The sequence below is a fragment of the Platalea leucorodia genome, assembly GCF_965183815.1.
Source record: "Platalea leucorodia genome assembly, chromosome: 4".
In the NCBI taxonomy this organism is placed as follows: Eukaryota; Metazoa; Chordata; class Aves; order Pelecaniformes; family Threskiornithidae; genus Platalea; species Platalea leucorodia.
The window spans coordinates 38,949,078-38,973,298 of NC_138826.1; the positions used below are offsets into that span (position 1 = coordinate 38,949,078).

The 24,221-nt window shown below is 41.1% G+C and overlaps 1 protein-coding gene across 1 annotated transcript in view; it reads left to right on the forward strand.

The window, feature by feature from the left end:
* Window positions 1–24,221, forward strand: part of IPMK (inositol polyphosphate multikinase) — a 46,599-nt gene that overhangs the window by 15,909 nt on the left and 6,469 nt on the right. The window contains exons 3-5 of the mRNA XM_082310773.1: window positions 5,840–5,936; window positions 14,873–15,045; window positions 23,772–23,853. Of these exons, the coding sequence (XP_082166899.1) occupies window positions 5,840–5,936; window positions 14,873–15,045; window positions 23,772–23,853 (352 nt within the window). The remainder of the gene's footprint in view (window positions 1–5,839; window positions 5,937–14,872; window positions 15,046–23,771; window positions 23,854–24,221) is intronic.

The following is a 24,221-nucleotide window of genomic DNA, read 5'->3' on the forward strand; positions in this document are numbered from 1 at the left end:
GAATAATTTAAACTTGCTTTGTTGTTAATCGTTGCCCAGGATCTTGTGGGATGAATCTTGTGGGATGAAAGATGAGATGGGAGTTCGCTGTCTTGTGAAGAGGGAAACAGCCCTTTTCTGCTTGTGATGGGGTAGGGTCGGGTGCCTGCTTATGTCTTTCAAAATACTTTACTCTGCAGTAAGTGGTTATTGGAAAGAAAGAGGGACTGGATGATCTGTCTCTACCCAACTTACCTCTGACTGTTGCAGAGCGACTTGCTGCGTATGGTGTCTGTGGCTCTTCGCTCACGGCTCCACCGTGGTATTTGTTCAGCATTGCTGCTGGTGACTGTGCCTGACTGCTGCCTTTTGGATTCTTCTTCTGTCTGCTGAAGTTTTGAAGCTCCGCCACATCCTTAGAAACGGGTCAGGGTTTGCTTTGCCTCTTGTAAAGATGATTCCATGCCTGAGGCTGCAAATCTTGCTAGGGTCAGCCTAAATTTGACTGTATAAAGCATGTGGAAGTGGATAAAATAAGACCTGTTGTTTTTTTGGCATTGTTAGAGAATGACTGGTTGATAAACATGACCAAATAAGTATCTCTCTGGGAGATTTTCACAGCCTTTGTTTTTTGGAAGGTAAGATGGCTGACTCCTTGCTGTAATTTTTTTTGTTTTCTGACTCATGGAAGAAGGATATGATTGTCACAAGTGTGCGCCATTCTTATTTGAAAATCCATTTACGCAATCAGATTAAGGGAATATATCCTGGTTTTTTTAAGATTTTTTTTTTTGTCTTTCTGTAGGTATCGTCAGTGAGAATAATGATTGCAATCTCATGTATAGCACAGCTATATATTGGATAGTAAGCAATTCAGTATAATAGCGTTTAGTATAAGAGCATTCACAAATATTTAACTTTTGGAATTACTCTGGTATCAGATATTTTGAATATAAGCAGAGCTGGGTCAATTCCAGTCATGTTTGTGGAAACAAATACTGTGGATACTCGCAAGTCAAAACACGATGGTACTACTTGGAAAAAGAAGGAAGGGCTATCTGAGTTGTAAAGCCAAGCAGTTATGAATTGCTAAAATCACAGCTGCTGTGATTCAACCTGTTTCAACCTCAATTTTTTGGCGCTAGTACTTGCCTGGTGTAACTGGGTGATGTAGGAGTCCGGAGGGAAACGCAGTGTGCGCTCAGGTAATTAAAGTCTGTAATATAACGCATATAGATTGGGAGACAGAATTAAGGTTGCACTGTCATCTGTAAACATTGCATTTGCTAATTTGAGCGCATGACTTATTAACTGCTCCCCACTCCTCAAGAACCCCCCCCAAAAACGCATTGGAAACTGAACTCTCTGCCTGATGTTGGCAGCTGGTTGGGCATCCTGAGACCCTGCAAGCTATAGTGCTGCTGCCTTTAGGGACAATTTATGATAGCCGGCAACAAGAAAAGGTGGTGCTTCAGACTGACATGCCTACTCTGGCATTTAAAGTTTCCTACTGAAATAGCTTTAAAATAAATGCAAATTTAAAAATATATTCTTTTAAATCAACTCTTTTATGTACTTTAGAAGATTCTCTTTAGACTACATTTCTGTCAAAGTGGTATTTTTTCATCAGGACAATTGAAGATGGGTCTATACTGCCAGAACTAGTTTCCTGTTGAAAATTAAACATTTGTTTTACCCTCCCTCTGTCGTTTATGTGATTAGCTAGTCTTGAGAAAACAAAAAAACCCCGAATGTCATGCTGCTGTAAATAAGGAAAAGAACATTCCCACTTTCCCAAGCAGCCCCTGTTTGCATTAAAAAAAACAGATGAATCTGTTTGGATCAGACTTACCAAAACAAACAGAGTGTACTTTGGATTAAAAACTAAGGGATGGTAAATTTGCCTCGGAATTAAAAAGTCCTGAGGAGCTGGAAATTATGACTTCATGGTGTCTGTTAGACTATCATCTGAGCTGCCACAGGACATATCTGGGGCATATTCTTCCTATGAGTTAGTTGCTGTAATTTGTAATGGTTGTGTTGTGAGCCCTCCAAATGTCAGCATCCTGTTTACTTGCTTTTAAGCCCAACAGTTATTACATTTTATGTCTCCAGTTTGTGCTATTGGAAGAATGTAGCCTGTGATATGTAGAATGAATACCTCCCCTGGCTGAGCTGACACTGAATTGTTTTGCAGTTCTTGATTTGTTGGATGAAGACGTTGTGTACAGTTACTGGTAAAGCAGAAATAACTTCTATTTGTCAGTGTATGCTGGACCTGTTGTTACATTAAAAAAAAAAAAAAGGCACAGCTGCTTGAAATGAAACTGGAATATTGCTGATATGAGTAAAAATATAATGGTTTATTTCTAAAGGTTGTTCTGGGATAAGTGATAACCTGTCTCTTCCATGAGTTTTCCAGCAGTACTGGTAGCGATACCTTTTGGGGCATGAGGTGCACGGTTTATTTCCTGTGTAATTTTAGGGATGGTTTTGTCATGTATACGTTTATATTTGGTATACTGAATGACGTCTAAATGTGTAGCTTGCTACCAGGTTGTATGAAATGAGAAGAAATGTCCGTGGCATGGGTGCTGTTTATGAGGCCCCTCTCTAAGGAGCAGAAGTGGTTCTCTACTGCATAGGAATGAGCATCATTCCTGAAATGTCTGGTTTTGTTGCTTTGCCCACACCAAATGACTTCCTCTCATCTTTATTAACTGCGTGCTCATTCTTGTTTGACATGCAGATGCTTTACAGGCTGAGATTGAGGTCTGTGTTAAGGTCAAATAAGTGCTCTGTTACTTACGTTACGTCAGACTTATGAGGGGAGTTTATTACTGTTTCTGGGAGCAAGATAACTTCTTGAGAGACAGAATAATGCACTTAGTTCTGTTATGCTGACGTAATGGTACTGAACAATGCCATTACGGTGAGTTTTGTCTTCACTTAAAATGTCTTATATCAGTGTATTAAGGGATAGACTACTTGGAAGATACCACTCCTGGAGCTCTCTTCCCCATTTGGCCTTGACTTTGGGCTGTCACACCCCTTTATAAATTATCTGAATATCTTTATTGTATCCTTCTATTTGAAATACACAGAAGCATACTCATAGTTACTTGCTAAGTCGCTAAGTTTAATCACCTAGTGTTGGTGATTAAAAAGTAAGCCAAAGCAAGAGTACTGTCGCTTTTAAAAATGGAAGTGGTCTCCTGACATGTCACTTCCTCAGAATTTTTTTGCCAATAAATTAAGCAAATGAGTTCTTAATTATGTTTGCCTGTGTTTTAGTTGCATTCAGTGTTTCTCCTCCTTGTCTGCTGCACTTTTTGCTTCCCTCTCTCCTCTTTGTCCTGTCCTAAATACATATACTTGTTCCCATATAAAGGCTGTGATACTGCACGATTGTCGCTGCCTCTCAGATCTGCTTAAATTCACCTGGGAAGAGAGTATTTGTGCAGGGTGCAATGCAATTCCCTGTCTTGGCTATGAGGTGCTATGATAATAAACTACCACAGTAAGCAAAAATTGGGTTTGTGCTACTTGTCTGAAAATACCCACAGCATCAGGTAATTTTACCAGTCAGTGCTTGGAGTCCTGGCCCAGAAACAGCCGTCTGTACAGTGCGGGACAGTGAACTCTCTTATAAAAAGATAGCAGTGGACGGGTCTGCGCCTCAGCATCTGCGTGGTGCTAATCTTTCTCTCTCTGTATTCTCTCCCACCCTTAGTGTTTTTTTGTTTGTTTGTTTGTTTTCTCTTCCTTAAGCTAATAAGATCAAGCTACCTTACAGTCTTCTGGGGAAAGCACTGTCTTCAGCTGGCAACATCTGAGGCTCAGCAAAGAAATGTTGCATAAATAAAAATAAACAGCAGTCACTGATCCCAGGGACAAGCAAGGTTGTTTTGTCTTAGAGCACAAGAATATCAGCATACCAGCTTGTGTTAACACAGAGGAAATATAGGCCTAGACGTACAATTACCTGTAGTCCTCAGAGGTCACGCCAGCTTGTTAAACCAGGACATGTGGAAACAGATCAGTGCCCTGCGATGTGACAGTGTGACTTGTAAGATACACACCCAGCAACTTTTGTATGCTTAAGATAGCAACAGTAGTGGTAGAGGGTGCGGCGGTAGGCGTACATCAGTGTTTTGCAGCACGCTGTGCACATATTGGTGTGGTTTGAGCTTTGAGGATTCAGCCCCCTCCTTATGATCTTTAAAATGGGGCTTATACCATAAGCTAGTTAAAGGAGTGGGTCAAATTAAATGCTGTAGCGTAAAGTCGGCGTGGATTTGGTTGTATCGCGTTCTTGATCGCTGCCCAGTAACGGTGCTGGCATAAAGGTGTCGGAAATAAAGGTGTCAGAATTGTGGCTGGTACAAGCCCAGGAGAGCCCCATATTAGGTGTGCGTAAAGGACTATGGAGCAATGCCGTGTGATTGAAGCACATGGGTGATTTGAATTTGCCCAGTTTGAGGTTTCTGTGATGAAACCTAAATTTAGCACAGACCCACATTGACTAATTTTAACGTTCTGCTGCTGCATGTAACTCTTAACTCTGTCTAGAGTTACACGGCATTGGTGATCATAGCGGAGGTTTGCCTTGATGCTCTACAATAGTAGCTGGACTTCAGGTCTGGGTTTTGTTTTTTTTTTTTCCTCTCCCTAGATTATTAATATTACAACGCTAACAGCATGTATTTTGTGATATCTACCCTTTGTAGTTTCCATTGCAAGATATTCTCCCACCACGGTTAAACGTGGATCTCGAAGCAACGAGCTGAGCCAACTCTGCAGAGCTCTGTTAACACCTGAACACCCTTCTTGCGTTGCTTCTGACTTTGCAGCGGGCTCTGACCGCGCTCCTGTGCGTTGCATACTGAAGTGAAAGCAGAATTGTTAGCTTGCCCTGGTCACTCACGTGCAGCGTCTGCGGGTATTGCTGTGCAGCTGCTGCAGGGTTGAGGGACAGGAGGCAAGTCCGATAGCATCAGAACTGCGATAGCCGCAAGGGGACTAGGGTGAGATGGTTCCTAAATGCAGTCATAGTCATTGTAACCTGTACTTGTGGGGACATAGATCTTTTAGTCTGCAAAGCGTGTTGAACCGTGCTGTAGGCTATCCCCTATGTCTGTAACTAGATCTTCAGGCGGGCCGAGGGGAATCTGGTCAAGGGAATGGTTTTGAAAGCCTCTTAACAGCAGCACTGCAAACTGGTGATAGTCATGCGATTCTGTAGCAGATAGCATCCAAGGCTTCGTTTTAACTCTGCAAAGAATTACTCCTTTAGGAATATAAGCCAGCTGCTGTTCCCAAACTGTTCTTGTTTTTCTGACAGAGTTTGAAAAAAATGTTGAAAGTGTTAAAGCAGATGAAAAGAAATACATTGTCTGTCTGGTGTAGTTAGAAGATGAGTTGTTCTGGAGGAAATGAGGAAATACTATCCAGTCTGAGCTTGTATACTTTACCTGATGTAACTTAAAAAGCTTTGGATATAGAATACAACGTAGTAATCCCATACAGTCTTGGATCCGGGATGGGAGAACACCCTTTTCGCTAAATAGGCTTTGGTGCTAACAATTATAGTTTAGATTTTTATTCAAGTTAAGCTATAAACTATTCTTAGGTAGAGTTGGTGCATCTTTTCCACTTTAAAATTTGAAAGAAAGGATACCATTCGTTTATGTTGAACTGTGATAATTATCATCTTCATCTTGTATGTTTTTTAAATGTAAAGTAGAAATTTCAAACATGAAAACAAAGACTGTAAGAAATTATAATTATGGGACAATTGGGAATATAAAATGAATGTTTTAAACTGATGATCTCTCCACCCCTTCCTAATTTATTTCAGGTTTATGACTCTGACTGTTGCGACAGCATTCTTCTGGAGCTGCGGGAATATCTGCCAAAATACTTCGGTGTCTGGTCACCACCTACTGCACCAAATGGTACCGTTCTAATTTTATCTGCTAATCCAAACCTCCTGGAAATATCTTCTGGAGACTGATTTTTGGCAGTTGCAAGCTCTGTAGGTTTTTTTTGGTTTTGTTTTGTAACCCACTAACGTTCCCTCTAACAGATGGTTCCAGTTTGCAGTCCTCTGGCTGGATTAGGTCTTTGGGGTCTTTCTGCCAGGGCAGATGGGGCATGGACGTTGGTACAGTAAAGGTTTCCTGAGTAGCTGGACCTGATGCATATTGCCCCAGAGCTGCTGCTCTGATCTGGGTCATGTTGGAGGAACGGGCTGATTGCATGTTTGTCTGGTCAGGCCTTCAGAGCAAGAGACAGGCACTGTGTGGGTGTGTAAGGAAGAAAAAATGGATAGGTTGGGGCCTAAGAGGAGGCATTCCAACTGGAATCTGCTGCTGGATCTCCCGAGGTTGGATCCCATTGCCTTACTATATCATACAAAGCAGTTATTTCAGCAGGTACCTTGCTGGGGAGCTCTGCTTGTCATCCTCTGTTACTAGTTTGAATGGAACAAAGCTCTGCTATCTTAACTTTGTGTTTGTATAACATGTTAGGAGTCAGGAAAAAAAGGTATTTTGGGAGGACAATTGGAAGACTGTCTCTTCAAGAGAAAATAGATGTTATTGATGTATTTAAAACGGAAACTAGTTTTTCTGGGGACTTTTCTTATTCACACTGGAGAAATGTTGCTTCTGGAACATACAGAAACAAAAGGATGCCATTGAGTCTATTTAAATACACGGGCACCAAAACTAGATCCTACGCTCCTTTAATACAACTCTGTCTTCTTTTGCTTAGGCTGTCACTTGATAGACTTGTTTTCCAAAGAGAGTAGTAAGACAGTGTCCAAAGACACTGTCTAAACTCTGCAAAAAGAAATGCAAGGAGGATTGTGGTAGTACCCGGCACTTTCTTCGCTCAGATTTGCCTTCACACTTCCATATTTGGCACTAACTCAAATAGCTCTACCAGAGCTATCTTTTTCCTTCCCTCATAATTTTATATGTGTCATGGAGCTCACTTAATGTCCCCTCCAAATTGCAAATCAATTTTTTCTATTCACAGTAGGATCTTAACATGTAAAAATATGTGGTCTAGCCAAGATACAGTAATTCAACACATCCCTAGTTTACTTTGGGAATTCACTAGCACTGTGTACCATGGGGCTGAATTTTGGCAGGTCTCCACCAGACATAGCCAGTAGGAATAACTGTTTAAAGGAAGAGTAACTTTTGATTTTGTTTGTTTTTGCTTCTTGAAAAGACTGTGCACTATCAGGAGCCCTCTTCATAGAAAGCTATGGCGGGGGTTCAAACAAAACACTCCATTGCCAACTCTGTTATCTGTAGTATTAATGAGTTTTGTGTGGTCTTGATAGAAATCAAATACATTGGAGATGATGGAGCGTAAGAGAACGCATGTGTGCTGGGTACATCCAAAGCTAAGGAGGTAGCCATTCACGTTGGAAGTCATCTGTTGTTTAGCAGGTATTAGCAAAACTGCATTTGCAAATGCCAGATGTGAAAGAAAACCTCTGTGATGCATTTGTGTGTTTGCATCGGTGCTTGGCACCAGAGGTGAAAAGAATCAGCAGTGTTGCATTTAGACTGCATAAAAAGTAGGAAAACAAGTTTAGAAAAATAGGAAGAGGGGAAGTAACCACACAGAGGAGGGAGATGGAGAGGCTATTTTGGGGAGATCAGGGATGGGTTTGTTACCTGTCCCCTCAAATCAGCTGTGCATTAAGCTCTGGTTCAAAAAACTGAACAATATGCTTAGCTGCTATGATGTGTCCCAGTGTCATTAGATGAGGGAATCTGGCTGCTGAAAGGTGTCTAGTTCTTAAATGTAGATTGAGGATGTATTTGTAGGTTTTTGCAGTCTTGACATTGGAAGCCTGACCTTTCCTTTGGCAGTCACTACTCTACAGACTCGGGGGACACAGCACCATACAACCTCTGAGTAGTGAACCCAGTAATTCCTTATTGTTGCTAAACTGGGCATAGGTGACTTCTAAAAAACCAAAAATTAAATTAAACAATCTATCAGTTACCAAACTATGCTTGCTGCGTGTTCTGAACTATATATATATATTTTAAGAGCATTTGTGGGGAGGAACAACTGCTTGCCTGGTTTGGCAGGGCAGAGAGAGGATGGCCATTGGTGTCCTTGTTTCATATGAAGTTATTTTATAAGATAAAAAAGGAGGGCTCTCTGGCGAATGGTGTCTTGCATGTGTAGCATCATAGTTGTTATCTTGGGTAGAGGGTTGGGAGTTTGAGTAGATTCATACAGACATGAATAGAATCGTAGGCTTGTGTTAGGAAAAAAAAACCAGAGTAAATTTATTTAGGACCACTTGATCTGTGACCATCTCTTGAGTTTCCACATGACAGGTAACCAGGAACTGTGGTGGGTAAGGTGGAGAACACCAAGAGTTTATTTTCTTAGAGAAATATTTAGGGAGAAGCATCAGTCTTCCATGCTGAAAATGTAGATGAGTGGATGAAATTGCTGGCTAAAAGGGGTGAAATGTATTAAGTGTAAATGAGAATATAGCAAGTGTGACAGAAGAGATGGACTGATATTCACAGTACCAATAAAATTTGTAAAATAACTGTCCTGTTATGCTGAAATTGCATACCTAGTACTACTGCACAGGAGATGGAGTAAGAGGTGGATGACACTCCATCTCCCTAAGCTCGTCTAAAATTGGAGTGAGACAATTTGATTTGAACTTTGGGTTCACTGGCATTGTGGGCATTTGGAGTTTATTAATAGAGAAGTGGAAAAGTTGTTATAAAGATGTAGGAGCCATGTTAAGCTTTTTATATCTCCTGCTGAGAGTTCTGGTTTTTGCTGCCTACTTGTTGCCCCTGCATTTTTTTTTTTTTTTACATAACTTTACTGCTGCTCATTTCATACTGTGCTCTAATTTTTGTTGCCTAAACTGAGACCAGGGTAGATAAATATAAGACAGCTTCAAACCTTTATTTTCTTCCCTTGTTGCTGGGAGCAACTGAGGCTTTTCCCTGCTTATTCATATGTTTTGAGAGATGTCTCTTAAGTTATGAGAAGAAGTCAGATGCCTCAAGTTATTTTGTCACTTCTGATTCCAGTGAGGAGTGAATGCATCAGCATGTACGTGCTGAAGTCTGCAGTGGTTCATGCCATGCATACTTGATGAATTTTGGTGGTCTTTTGGTTTGTCTTCTTTGGGACTGTAATAAAATATGTAAATAATATGTCAAGCCACATCTTCCTGCCTCCTTCCCTGCCACTGAAAAATAGAAAGTGGGAGGGCAAGCCTCTGAGGAATGATTTGTTAAATCCTTGAAATATATAGTCAGGGTTATTTACCAAAGCTAGGATAAAAAAATCCTTATGAATTCTTTTCTCTGCAGGGGATTTAACCTGCTGTTGTGGTTGAACCCCAGCCAGCAACTAAGCACCACAGAGCCGCTCGCTCACTCCCCCCTGGTGGGATGGGGGAGAGAATCAGAAGGGTAAAAGTGAGAAAACTCATGGGTTGAGATAAAGACAGTTTAATAGGTAAAGCAAAAGCCGTGCATGCAAGCAAAGCAAAACAAGGAATTCATTCACTACTTCCCATTGGCAGGCAGGTGTTCAGCCATCTCCAGGAAAGCAGGGCTCCATCATGCGTAAGCGTTACTTGGGAAGACAAATGCCATCACCCCAAACATCCCTCTCTTCCTTCTTCCTCCCCCAGCTTTATATTGCTGAGCATGATGTCATATGGTATGGAACAGCCAGCTCAGGTTGGGTCACTCCTGCACTTGCACTGCTTCTTGTAAGACTTGTTCTCCATTGGTTCAGGTGGTTCCTGAACTCATGCAACTCAAATCCCACGTTACCACAATTTAAAGGTATTTATTTCCATTACAATCTCCACCACTGGTCCCTTTGGACCAGACCATGGGGTTTGACATTGCAATGAACTCCTCCCCTTGCCCCTGCTCTGGCTTGGACTTATCCACAGACTGCGGTCCCTTAGGACTTTACCTGCTCCAAGTGGAGCCTTTTCTATGAGCCACAGTCTCTCCAGGGGGGTACCTGCTGTGGCATAGACTCATCCACAGCCACTCTGAGGTGCACCTGTTCCAGCCTGGCCTTCTCCATGGACCACCACGCCTTCAGAGATAGACTTGCTTCAGCGTGGCCTTACCCACAGCCGCAGTCCCTTTTGAAGTAAACCTGCTCCAACATGGCCTCACCCATGGCTGCAGTCCCTCCAGGGGTGTACCTGCTCTGTCGTGGGCTTATCCATGGCTACATGCTTTGAGGTGCTCCAGCATGACCGCATGCACAGCCACTGATGCTTCAAGGTGTACTTGCTGCAGCATGGACTTATCCACAGCCACAGGTGCTTCAAGGTGTACCTTCTCCAGTGTGGACTTATCCTTGGGCCACAATCCCTTCAGAGGTATACCTGCTGCAGCACAGACATAACCACGGCCTCAGACGCTTCGAGATGTACCTGCTCTGATATGGGCTTATCCATGGCCACAGATGCTTCGGGGTGTCCTGCTCCCGTGTGGACTCATCCACAGGTCACCGTCCCTTCGACTCGAGTTCACACTGGAGCTCCAGCCTGTCCAGTGCAGCAGCACAGAAGCAGCAGCGATGCCCTGGCCATCTGCCAGCCCAGGCGCATGGCCATTGCTGTTATCAAAATGTTCCCAGGCACAGCGGAGTAAGATGATAAGCAGTTCAGCAGTACAGCAAGCAGCGAAAGCAAAAAGCAGCCACTAATGAGCACTAGATTCTAATATACAGTAAGGCAAGCAAGCCCTGTGGCAAGCACAGGAGCCTGTCAACTAACAGCTAAACAGCAATAACCGGCTATAAATTTCATCTAGCACATTCCAATCAAACCTGTCGTTATCTTGAACCCTTTGAGCCCCACATTGGGTGCCAAAATGGACTGTTGTGGTTTAACCCCAGCCAGCAACTAAGCCCCACACAGCCGCTCTCTCACTCCACCATGGTGGGATGGGGGAGAGAATCAGAAGGATAGAAGTGAGAAAACTCATGGGTTGAGATAAAGACAGTTTAATGGGTAAAGCAAAAGCTGTGCACGCAAGTAAAGCAAAGCAAGGAATTCATTCACTGCTTCCCATCGGCAGGCAGGTGTTCAGCCATCCCCAGGAAAGCAGGGCTCCATCATGCGTAAGCGTTACTTGGGAAGACAAATGCTATCACTCCAAACATGCCCCCCTTCCCTCTTCCTTCCCCAGCTTTATATTGCTGAGCATGACATCACATGGTATGGAATAGCCCTTTGGTCAGTTGGGGTCAGCTGTCCCAGCCGTGTCCCCTCCCAGCTTCTTGTGCCCCCCCAGCCCCCTCGCTGGTGGGGTGGGGTGAGAAGCAGGAAAGGCCTTGGCTCTGTATAAGCACTGCTCAGCAGTAAGGAAAACATCCCTGTGTTATCAACACTGTTTCCAGCACAAATCCAAAACACAGCACTATACCAGCTACTCTGAAGAAAATTAACTCTACCCCAGCCAAAACCAGCACACCTGTTTTTAGATTGCGAATGCATGATTTTCAGAAGCACATTGGGTTAGCAGTGTACTACATAATAATTTAGAAAATCTGAATTTTTTTGTTTAACAAAACAAGGAGAGGAAGGAGAGTGCTGTAGTTATCTAGGCTCAGCTGCGGACTTGTTTGTGACCTTGAGAAGGACACTTGAGGTCAGATCCTCAAAGACTATGAGAGCACCTGACTTGAAAAGGTAGAGCAGTGATACCTACTGATGTCTCAATCTGAAACTTCCTTTGTTTGCCTTAGTCTTAATGCTTCAAGATATTGTAGGGGTAACTGTTGAAAGTTGTGATATGTTCTGGTACTGTGGCGTTGGAGTCTGTTCCGGTAGACCATAGATCTTGAACACAATGCAAGTAAGAACCGAACAGTGCCTGGAAAAATGAAGCGTAAACACTTGATGCATTTTTCTGAAGCTGTAATGAGAAAAAATAACTTGGTATTATGCTTTATCTGTGGTGGCATTGCTCTCCCCGCAAGGACAAAAAGCTTTTTGAGAGTGGGGGTGTGCATTGAACAGATGTAATATAGTCTTAATTCTGAGCTAGCAGTTAGCTAATGATGAAGACTTTAATAATAGTTCCAAAAAGTGTAAGAGAGAGGAGTTATTTCTGGATAATTCACAGGCTTTGCCGAGTAATTAGTATGTGCCAGGGTTAGTGTTAGCTCCTAAGTTATTTTAATGTTTAATTTTTTTTTTAAATAGTAATTGTTACATTTTTAGGGGGTCAGTAAGGGAGATATTCTAGCTTAACAGATCCGAAACGGATAGGGAACTAAAAAGTGACAGATATGTAGAACTTTTAAATATTTTGGAGGTGCTGAATGTTGGTGCTGCGTGCTTAAAAAGAGGGTTTCGGGCCAGTGGAGTAGAGGACAGTGGATAACCATGGGTGCTCTACAAATGCCTGTGATGGAAAGAGCACAATTATCCTGCCTGCATGTTGTCTGAAGGGAAGTATGCTAGGTTTTGGGAGACTTAAGTTTTACTTTTTAAGCTATTTTTATGGATTCACTTCTTGTTGCATTATGGAAACAGATGTTTTACACTACTTTATATATAGTTATATTTTAGGGTTGATAAAAACATTGCGTCTAAACAAGTCATATAATTTCTGGTAACTTGCAATTCGTATAATTTTCTCTTTGTAACAGTTTGAGACTGGAAGTGCTCACAACATAATCCAAAGCATTTTGGAGTTGGTGGTGAAGGAGTGCAGCCATTTTCTGAGAGGATTTTGTATTTCTTTTCTTTCCCCACCTCCCATGGCATACCTCTGGCTCAGTGCTTTTGAGAGCTAAATACTGAAAACCTTGAATTTCATTTAATTGTTGTTTTCTGGATTGTTTCAGAGTGATGACACGAATCTATTGATTACAGTGATTTCCATAATATGCAAAACAGCTAGGTGTGAAGGATGACGCTTAGATTTTTACAATTTTTGTTATAATAACCGATAGCTAACAGGTGATATGGATTCCCCTGGATTCAGTAGTGGTTCCCCAAAGCCTTGCAAAAGCCGTGCTAATATCTGACTGAATTAGACCTGTGTATAAAACCTTTGAATAGGAAAAGTGGCACCTGCAGTTCAGGTGACACAGAACAGCCTTCCTGGTAGGGAGAGTATTTGTCCTGCTTCTCCTTAGGGGATGTCTGGTGAGCAAATATCAAGTATGTTTGCTGCCTGTGGCTTCTCAAAGTTAAGTATGAGTTATTTTAGCTTGGATATCCCTGCAGTTGTAGTTAACAAACCTGGTTTATGGGTGAGCTAGTCTACAATGAAACTTTTTGCTGTAGCTAGATTGATTCTGTAGCCCAAAGGACATTGCAAAGTACTGTAAGCTGATACAGCGAGTTAGTAGAAGACTGGATTTTTTTTTTTAAATAGTGTATTGGTTTGACGTGCTTTCCTGAGAATGACTTTACGTTAACAGTATGCTTAGTCCCATTTATACATAAAGCAGGCATTTAAGGATTAAATGAAACCTATTTCAGATTGATACATACGTGCGCTGGGGAATTGGGACGTTCGATCATGGTGATGTAAAAATTGAAGCTTTAAGTAGTACTTATTAAAGTAATAGAAGTCCCTTTCATTTCTTATCCTTAAGAAAGTGATTCTACTTAGTGAATCTAAGTGGAAATGGAACGTTACTTGTTCCCTTTATTTTGACTCTAACTGGTTTTGTTACCTGTCTGTCCAGCTATCGAAACAGGGCGCTTTGTCGTCCCTCTTGTCTCTTTAAACTTGAACTCTTTTTGCTTTCTTTGGCAATCCCATTTTAGATTATGCTGCAGCAGTGGGGAATAATACAATGTTTTTGTGTATTCGTATTGCGTTAAAGCCAAATAAATCCACTCAGGGAATAGGCTGTACTTGGAAGAAAAACAAACTTTAATGTGAAGTTTGTTACTGATAACAGGTGGATTTGCAGAAACTGATGTGACGAATGAGACGTGTGTTAATGCTGTGTGTTGTTCTGGTGCATATCGTGCCCTGGCAAGGGCTGGAGGTCTGTGCCAGCTTCCTCCAAGCAGAGCTGTCTGTGAGTCAAGCAGTTACTGAAGTTTGTTTTCTTGTTGTGTTCTGACAGTCGGTGCTGTAGATCATGTTGGTAATAGTCTCTTACCTGCACTGGAGAAAAGCATAAACCAGTTTGACCAGGTTTTAGATACTCCTTTAAATCTTCAGGCTCTCCAAGGGCTTGGGGTTTTTTGGTCCACCCACCATCCCAAAGGGACTTTTGGAAAGGGATGAAAGGCAGCCTGGGATTTGGGGAGTGTTTTCACCAAACGGTGTGCCATGAGAAATGAGTACAAATGGGAGTGGGATAAAAAGAAGAAAAATGAGATGCATTTCGTCCCCTGTAGGGTAGGACTCTGAAGTGTTAAGTTCGTTTTTAAAATAGCACAAAGAAAAATTGCCTATTTAATTCTAGCCCTTTCACACGGAGAAAGGAAACACCATCTCCGTTGCAAAACCAGCCATGTAGTAACCTGCATTTGTATGTGCTTATTAATGCTATTTGAAGTATATTAATAGCTTAATAAAAGCTACTCATTAATTTCATCTGGGCAATAATTTGAATTTGAGTGCTAGGTTAGCACACTTTAATTATATACAATTTTCTAAACAATAAGGCATTTAGAATTTAATACAACAGAATTTGTGGGTGTCAGTGAGCATGATTTAGTCTGTGTTCAGAGACAAATTTGACTCTTAAAGAACTCGTGTAACGTTAAGCCTGAAACTATTCTCCTTCCTGCAACAGAAGCTCAGCAGAAACTATATAATTCTTTTGCTTTGACCCACTGTTTATTAAAGTTTTGTCTTTTTAACAGATACGTATCTAAAACTGGAAGATGTGACCTGTAAGTTTAATAAGCCTTGCATAATGGATGTAAAAATAGGTCAGAAAAGTTATGATCCGTATGCTTCAGCTGAGAAGATACAGCAGCAGGTCAGCAAGTACCCGCTGATGGAAGAGATTGGCTTTTTGGTACTTGGCATGAGGGTAAGAACTTGTTTTGTTTTCAAATTCAGCTTCTGCTCTGGCCTGTTGGCCCACACCAGACACAGCGGCTAGTTTTTCTAGCAAATGACAATACTCTTGAGTTTTACGTAAATAAAGCGTTATCTGAATATGTTGGTAGTACTGGTATCAACCGTTGTGTGAAATATGTTCCAAAACACTGCTCTTGTTCACAACAAGTGTTTAACTTGGCCGTGTCCCTTCTGGGAATCTGTTTGCAACCTGGGTTCTGTATATGTATACAAGAAGGGGCTTGGGACGGACCATAGTTATTTAAAACTGAATGTAGTTGCAATTAAGTCTTCTTGCACAGCAGACATTTCAAATTACCAAAGTATTTTTTTGACTTTTAGGCTTATATCAGAGATTTACGTGCTGAACCGGTCTTTGTAATAATTTAATAACGAGCTGTATCCTCTCCAAATTTTTCATCTTGATTTTTTTTTTAAATAAAAATAATTTTTATGCAATTTTTCTATTTAGGGAAGAGTAAGTTAGCTCTCAGAGGTGATGCATGTAGCTATAAATAGCTGCTTACGTTCTGCATTTAAAAAAGCTTTCCACCAGAAAAAAACCTCTTTGATGCTCTTTGAGGAACAACTGTCAGTTGAAGGTTAGTTTGAGATGGATAAGGCCCTGCAGATGTCCATACTAACGCTATTACATTTCTTTATCTCAGGTGAGGAGAAAGATTCGATATTTGTGTATTGGCTCCTCTAAAACTTCAATGTAAAGAAAAGCTGTACAGAACACTTACGGATCAGTAACATAAATGTGTTGATGTCAGTAATGAATTCCTGATGCAATGCATTTAAATTACTTTTTTCTGCTATGATTGGTGCAGGAATAATTTTCTTCTTGATGTGAGATTTTTTTTGTTTTCCTTCTCACATACACAAAGCCAGGGCTTCTCAAGCTCTGCATCAACAAGCATAAATGGCTGAAGACTTTGATAAGCTTCCCCTTTGCTGTTAGCAACAGCACGCAGGTTGCACCATTGTTTGAAATAATTCTAATATCTCTGTAATGTTTTGTACTTCATTGCCTAGGCTCTCAGCCTTAACTCCTGTCTTGAGATAAGCTTTTACAGCTATAAATTATAGTGGTCAGGAGTAGTAATTATGTAAGCCTATGAGAAAGAACGTGGGAGTCGAGTCAAAAACCAGTCAAACAGTTTAGATTGAGAAGGAAGGCTGGAGATTATAGCTTTGGATTTGGCTTATGTCGTTACATAACCTTTCTTATCTCATGTAAAACAATGTACTTCACGTCCTTTGTTTCATGACAGCGCAAAAGGAATGAATGCTTGCTTCCACACTCTTTTTGCTTCTGACTATTGTTTCTAACATTGTCATTTATTGGTATCTTTGTCCTGTTGCCGAAATTTTTTCGATTCCCTAATTCAAACTGTATGTATAATGATGGTTCCCCCAAGCATTGCAGTTTCCCATCCGGTGTTTAACTAGATGAGATTTGTTTTGTGCCTTTGGTACCAAATTGCATGTTGGAAGTTATTTTCCAAAAAGAATTCAAAAGGTTCCTCCTCCCCTCGCGCGACACTTGGCAAAGTCTACATTCACAAGGCGTTTTCTCTGCTCAGCTTGCCGCCTCGTGATTATGGGGTGCTCTCTGCCTCTCTGCTTGCTTCATTTTTGCAAGATTCTGGCCATAATGTGAAACACTCTCCTGTACGGGCATTTACTGCCTCTAAGAGCTGGATAAAGGTTGCTAGTGTTTGCTGGACAAAACACGGTACAACATGATTCAGAAGGTAGAGGGTTTTGGTCTTAATTTCTCCATTCAATGTTATTTTTAACATGGAGGTGAGCTTGCTTATTAAGTTTCTATTTTAGAAGAGCAAGAAAGAGAGGGCCAGGAAAAATAGAAAATGTAGTTATCTGTGTTTTTTAAAGCACACATCACAGAAGCTGTCATGAAGAGATAACAAGCAAAAATGTGTTATAGGTGGGGGTTTTTTTTACCCCAGAATTTATTTATAGTGGGTTTTTACCCCAAAAGCCATTGATACAGCTTTTTTTTTTTTTTTATTCACTGGTAAATAAGCAGTCATCTATTTATATATAAAATATGTATGGTTTGTCCTTAAAAGAAGCGAGTCTCCTATCTGGCAGAGCTTTGATTTATGCACATAGTTCTGGCATTTGGCATGTGCTAAACTATATTCATCTTAATGCACTGAATAGACAGAATAAATGCATGGAAATGCAGTTAGAAAATACAGTCATTTCAGTAACATTGGTTGAAACCCAATTTCGTATTTACTGGAGAGGTTCCTTTCTTTAACAGATGAGGACATAGATTTGTTATGAAAGTAGTGAGAGTTTAAGTATAAGTTGGAAAGCTAAGGTACGGTTCCAATAGCAAAAAATACAAGTTGCGATATGGTTTCAATAGTAGACGTATAAATATATAGGAAATATCTTCACAGCGCGAAGTATTAAAAATAGAGTATTTTGTATGCTGTTGAATACAAGCAGAATGTGTCGGTTGTGATCTCATTTCGGATTCGCAGTCCCTTCAGAATCCAGAGTTCCCGATTTCTGCAGGTTTTCTTTTTCTTCCAGAACATCTTGATTGCAATATCACGTAGTCCATAACATTTCTGAAACATGTTTTTAAAGCACAAACTGGTGATTACATAACTTTACCAGTATAATCCATCATTTTTGTTTGTGCCTGTGAACTATTGCATGCAGTAATGCAGATACCTCATCAAAGCTGTTTTTACAAGTGAATTTCCTAATCTACAGCACATGTTCCTGCAAGATATTTTAAAACTGACTGTAGCTGAGTCCGTTTTATGAGTTCTTTATGAACCCTTTCTAGTATCATGGTAATTTTCATAAGCTCTGATGTGTTAATAACAAGATTTAGGAAGGGAGGAATAATACAGCTATTAAATCCTGCATCTGGTGTTCATATTCTTCCACAGTAAAAAATGACCAGAACTGGGTTTTTTACATTTATAAGTCTAATTCAAGCTTTGATGTTTAAGAAAACAGGAAGACAAAACAAAACAAAAACTAACCCACCTCCCTACCCCGAAACAAACAAACAAAAAAACCCCACAGCAAACCAAAGAAACCAACCAAAAGCCCTGAAAAAAACCCCCTCCAAACAAGTAAGCTCCCCCCAAAGTCTGGAAATAAATGTCTGCAGTGGTTGAAATGAGCAGTAAACCAAAGGCTCCGGTTGTTTTCTCTGTGCTGGCTGTGTTGCCTCTGTGCACCACCGCCTCCTCCGCTTTCCCCTCTTTCCACTTTCACTCCCTGGTTCTTGCAGTTGAGTTGGGCTCATCTGTTTCTCAGTCTGACGGTGCTGAATCCATGCTGCGGAACCGAATGCAGCAATTCCTCGGAGTCCGGTATGTGCTAGGAGATTGAAGGGTATGTTTCAGAAGTACTTCATTTGTAGAGTTCAGGAGGTTCATCTGTCATCCTCTTGGGCGAGTTCTAGCAGATGGGTACCCTGGCATTTTTTTCCAGCAATTTTTCCTTCCACAAAAGACTCGTCATGTAACTGACAGCTGGCCCACTTGTGTCCTTATGGCTGATAAGATTTCCTGCATGTTAGGAAAAAGCTGATGATGGACGAGATGAGAGATGGTCTCTTTTTTTCCCCCCTATTACATAAAAAGGAGGCATAAAAGAAATTTATTTTAATGAGGTGCTCCGTGGAAGTTCTGGGAGTCCAAAATTATGTATTAAGCTATTTTTAAAATGGTTCATTATTTAACTGCAGTGACGTCGTTTCTTTTATTTAGGAGATTATTAATCTGCTTTTTCACTGAATTAGTTTCAACATAATTTCATTCTACAACTTATTTATGTAAGGACCTTACCAGAACTTTATATTGATTGTCAGAGCATTTGGTGGTATGCTTAATCATGTAAAGCACTCTGTCAAATACCAGAAGAACAAAGAAGCAAAACAGGCAGAATAACATTATAACTGTAGTCTTAGAAATGGGGGTGCAGGGACGCATCTTTCCTGTGCTGAATTTTCAAGCCAGCAGCAAGCAGGGATGTGTGTACTTTCATCAGTTGTGGTCTAGCAACAACAATGTAAGTTTTTTTTAAAAAAAAGGGAGGGGGTGAAGGGGAGGTGTTTAGATAAATGGGCACACTGAGCAGCAGTAATAGTGTTACAGTGTTACTATAAAGAAGTAGTATCAAATAAGAGAATGTATTTTTAAAAGTTTCTCCCTTTGTTATTTTTTCTTCGAATCCTTGTTTTACTTTCTTTTGGAAAAAGACAAAATAAGGCTTCTCAAAACTCAGTGTTTAAGTCTTCTGCTGTGGCAGGATCAGTCCCTGAGAGATCACAGGACTCCAGAGAAACCTGGGTTCCTCAGACATGAAGGAAACCTGTATGTTTATATAGGGACAATTGTGAGGTCCAGGCAAAAGGTACCCAGCTGTGGGTGTGGGTCTTGGCCTGGCGCTGGAGTTGCCCCCTGCCAAGGTGGTGGACTGATGCTGATGTCGGATGTCCTGGGTTAGCAGGGGTGCTGCCTGCTTACCCCCGGCTTTCGGCTTGGTTCCAGTTTCGGCAGCAGGCTGGGTACTGACCTTCATATGCCAGTTATGAGCACAGAGGTGCCTTGCTGTAAACAGAAAACTGTGTAATAAACACTCACTCGCTCTGACCTGTACAAGTGTAAAATAGGGGTGACTGTTAAGTATATTTATGGGAAAAAATACGAGGGGTGGACAGCTCAGCCCTTTGCCCTTTGAAGTCTGGATGTCTCGGCATCAGAGCGTGTATCTCTAATCTCCGTGTCCTTGCTTAGAAGAGCAGGTCCTGGGCTGCCCTCGTTGGGCATGCGGGGGAGCAGGGATGGGCACCGGGAGCTCCGCGGGAAACTGCTTCCCGGGCACCGGCCAGCGCGTGGGAATGCCAGCGGCACACGAGCCCATATCATGCGTGCAATCGAGTTCGTCTTTGCTCTGCAGTAGTACTGCAGAGTGCTGTACGAGCCCGCTCAAAATATTTTTTTTTTTTCCCCAGTTTCAGTGATGTGGATTAGTTAATATTTCTTGCAGATGTGAAAGAGCTCTGCGAGTTATTTAATGGAGATTTTTATTTGTGCTAGCAGTATCTCCACTAAACAGGCTAGTCTTAATATGTATTTAAATTATACTTTCTGGAAGTTAGGGAGTTGCCGCAGATAAGTATTTGAACAGTGTGTGTATTTTTCTGCCTCGCCATGGAAGTCGGTACTGAATTGCCGTAAATAACATTACATAACCTTTGATATTTGTTTTCCTCAATCCAGTCTTCAGTTGCAAGGTTTCCAAACTCTGTATCTCACTGTTGAGATCTTGCAAGGGTTGTGCTTTTTTAAAGACCACGCTGGACCAACTTTGTATTTTAGCTCAAGGTTTTCCTCGGTTCAAGAATGTCAGATGAACTAACCATGATCGAAAAAAGGGTAAAAAAATACGTGTGCGTATGCAAGCGGCAAGAACTTAACACCTCATGGGGAAACAAAAGCCAAGTGCAGGTTGAGAAAGCCTGAAGAGAATTTCCCTCAACAGTTAATCATCTGGATTTTTTGACGTGCTGCCCATACAGAGTCCCTACTACTACTAATCAAAAAACCAAACCTGTTAGCATGCTGGATTCCAGTTCTGTTTACGCAGAAACCTCACTGAATGGGAGCTGCTTGTAGGCACAAGGAGAAGCCTCCGCACTGTCAGCCAAAACAGCTCTGATCTTGTGTAGTAAGAATGTTTCTTTGCCTTTTTCTTTATCTTGCACTATACAGTGAAACGCGTTGTGAATACAGAGCAAACATGCAACGAGCTGGGGCAGGTGGACAAGAACGGAGATTTTCCTGTCTAATAATTTCTTGGCCGTTGTTAAGGTTACAGATTTGACTTATTTGACTTGTCATTGTTTTGACAGAAATGGGCTAGTACAGACAGCTGCAACAACAGGGATACAGAAAAAGGTTGATTCAAAGGCAAATATCCTTTTGGGAAGGGTTAGTAGTAGATTAGTAGCAGTGACAGCATGAACAGAAGCACGGTGAAGCAAGAGGTCCGTAGACTAGGGAGCTGATTTTAGTCTACTACAGCACAGCCATCCCTGTGTTTTGGGGGGGTCGGTGAGGGTGAAGCAAGAACTGGTGAAAGATTATTTTTGTTTGAACTTGGTTTTTGGTTCCTCTGCTTTTAGTATGGGGCTTAATGTATTTGAATTTGGTGGAGGTTTCCCAGGAATGTTTCAAATAGCCACGTCCTTGCAGTTGAGAAAAGGCTTGAAACAGTATTAAGAGACAGCTCTTTGACGAACATGGAGAATACTTTCATGATTACTTATATGTTGCCCTTCAATGCTGTTGTCTGCAGCCAAGCCCATTGGTAACTGAGGGTGTTTGAGTCTTTGCTTGTTCACAAGATAAATATATACATTACATTACGCTGTTGGTACGTGTATGGGACTTGGTAGTTTGTTATCGACCATTTTGTATAGTTAAAAATGCACTGTTAATGCAAAACATGCACATCTGCATGGGTATTTTTAAACTGTGTAGAAAGCCATTTGGGGGGGAATGGTTTTGTGCAAATTATGAGAAGAGGTTGGGTGGCTTCACGGGAAACCCAGCTCAGAAGCAGAGGGGGCTTATGTGCTGCTCCAGCATTTCTTTGGAAAACAAAATGAGCTTGCAGATCTTAATCAGCATTTTTGAGCAAGTGCCCATGTCACAAAAACTGTTAGCTCCTACGGGGGAGGAGATGAGGTTCTGGTAAACAAGATTATTCGTTCAGAAGTGTGCTGCGGTGCCGGTGTATGGAGGAAGCTGCCCCTAGATGGACGAAACGAGAACATTTATTATTATTAAAATGAAGACACAGCTAGTGAAAACTTAGATGTAGTCGTCAGACTCTCGATCCTCGTCTTAAGCAATATATATATTTTTTTTATTCTTGCTCTATTTAATTATGTTTGGCTTGTGGCTCTTTAAATTTAAAAAGTTTTTGAGACTTTTTGTATGTTTTTGAAAATAACTTCAGTACCTGAAGTATTTACATAAGTAATCTTTGGGTTCATACGTTGTGTGCTGTACCTCTTTTATGTGCTTTGGGAAAAAAAAAAAGTGGTGAAAAATGGTTGTTTTCATGAAACCAAAATCACACTTGTCAGATACTGTTTTAGAATAACTCACCTCTGCTATGCTCTTCTGCAATTTGTGGGTATCGGGGCCTCAGTTTCTATAACTATCGTAAGAGTGGAAATAGGAATCATAACAGTGGGAAGTGTCTCTGCTACCAAGTGAGCTTAAACATTCAGGCTTACAACTGTTATTTCTTGAATATAACCAGAATTATTTACTGCCCCTTTAATTCATGGTTGATGACTTAAATCAGTTTCCACACACTATGATTTAAGTTCCTTGGGGACCCTGAATTTAATTACATCTATCTTTTTGTCAAAATAAGAGGTATTTGAGACTTTTCTTCCCAACTACTTTGCGAAGCAGGAGTTACAGACCTGTGTTTTCATATTGTGCTCGTCATGGTTTGGATGGGGGAGAGAGGTTTCGGGGTGGGGGGCTACAATGGAAACAGAATTTTTTTTTTTTTTTTTTTTTTTTTTTTTTTTTTTTTAAATTACTGCTCAGGTACCACTCCTTTTTATGCACTGATGTTTCACTGGCCTGGACTTTCTCTGTGGGCTACAGCAAGAAAAAGACCCCAAAGGAGGGATCGGGGGCAGGCGCCTCACCGGTGCGCCCCAACTTGCTTTCCGTGGGATCCTCTCTTTTTACGGCGGGTGAAGGGAGGGCAGAGCGCTGCAGCCAGGATGGGTGCCGCAGGGCTGGGTGGTCTGAACAAGTGCCAAGCGCAAAGTTTCTGCCAGAGACAACTGCCTGCTTGGTAACACCATTATTTCTGCAAGTAAGAATTGTCTACACTCTGATAAACAAATTCTACTTGGGCCTGGCTGGCTGGCACGTTTCTACTATGGAAATTATTTCAGTTAGAGAGAAAATGTCTCTTTGTAAAACATTTTTGAATTAAGTTGTTAAGCTTGTACAATTCCTGATATGGGCAAAAGTGTACCCGTATGAGTTGCCTCCCTCTCAGGCGAGAGCTGATGTATCACTATCAGCGCTGGAACCGAGCTTTCACTCGACTGCTCTCATTTGTTTAGTATAACCTCATTTGTGCCAACAATTATAGTTTCAGGTGGGTCTCATGGAGCTGGGCCTTCCTGGTCACATCATAGTGTTTCTTATTGTTTTGCTGCTGTGCTTAATATTTTCATCGTTTTAAGAACTGCAAAATAATTGCATTGAATTTTTGAGCTTGTTACGTCTTACTGATGTAATATTCAAAGTAACATGGGTAGGAGCATGACAGTTTCAAGCCTTAGCATTGATTTGCAAGGCAGGTGCCATATCAAATGTTTTCCCGTAACAGATATGTTGCTTTTTGCCAACGTAATGATGTCTTTCTAATGCAGGAAAGCTGTAGCTTAGACCCCAAGATGTGAAGGGGGAGGATTTTGCAGATCAGAGCACTAGAGGGCAGTGCTGACCGCCGCAAGTAACTTAAAGCTATGCAAGGGATAAATGGTACCAAAGATTTTGTAGCCTGTCTCCGAGGGGTCTCATAATTTTGCAGAAATATTGGTTGTTCGAATTAAGTACAGAGTTACCTCCTTGTTTCTTGCAGGTTTACCATGTCTCTTCTGACAGCTATGAGACGCAAAACCAGCACTATGGAAGGAGCTTGACAAAGGAAACAGTAAAGGACGGTAAGGGAATTGGTGTGTCAGAATTTGGCGCTCTTGGATATTTTTCATTTATTTACTTATTTATAGAACTGTAGTAGTCTGTGTGTTCCCATTTTAAAAGTCCCTTTTTCTCCTCTTGCCAGATGGGTCTTTAGCAGTTTCCTGTATCATTTGAACTACCCATCGATCCTAAATTAAGTTTGCAGTTGGCTTTAACAGCAGTGTAGTCTATAGGAATTTCCTCATCACATGTGTTTTACTACTAATAAGGGGGTGATAGTGGTGGAATTCAGTTTTGTTGCAGCTTTGAGACTATAATGAAATAGAAAATTTTTAGAAGTATTAAATATTTTATAATATATATGTTTTTATCTCTAGTTGTCTTCTGT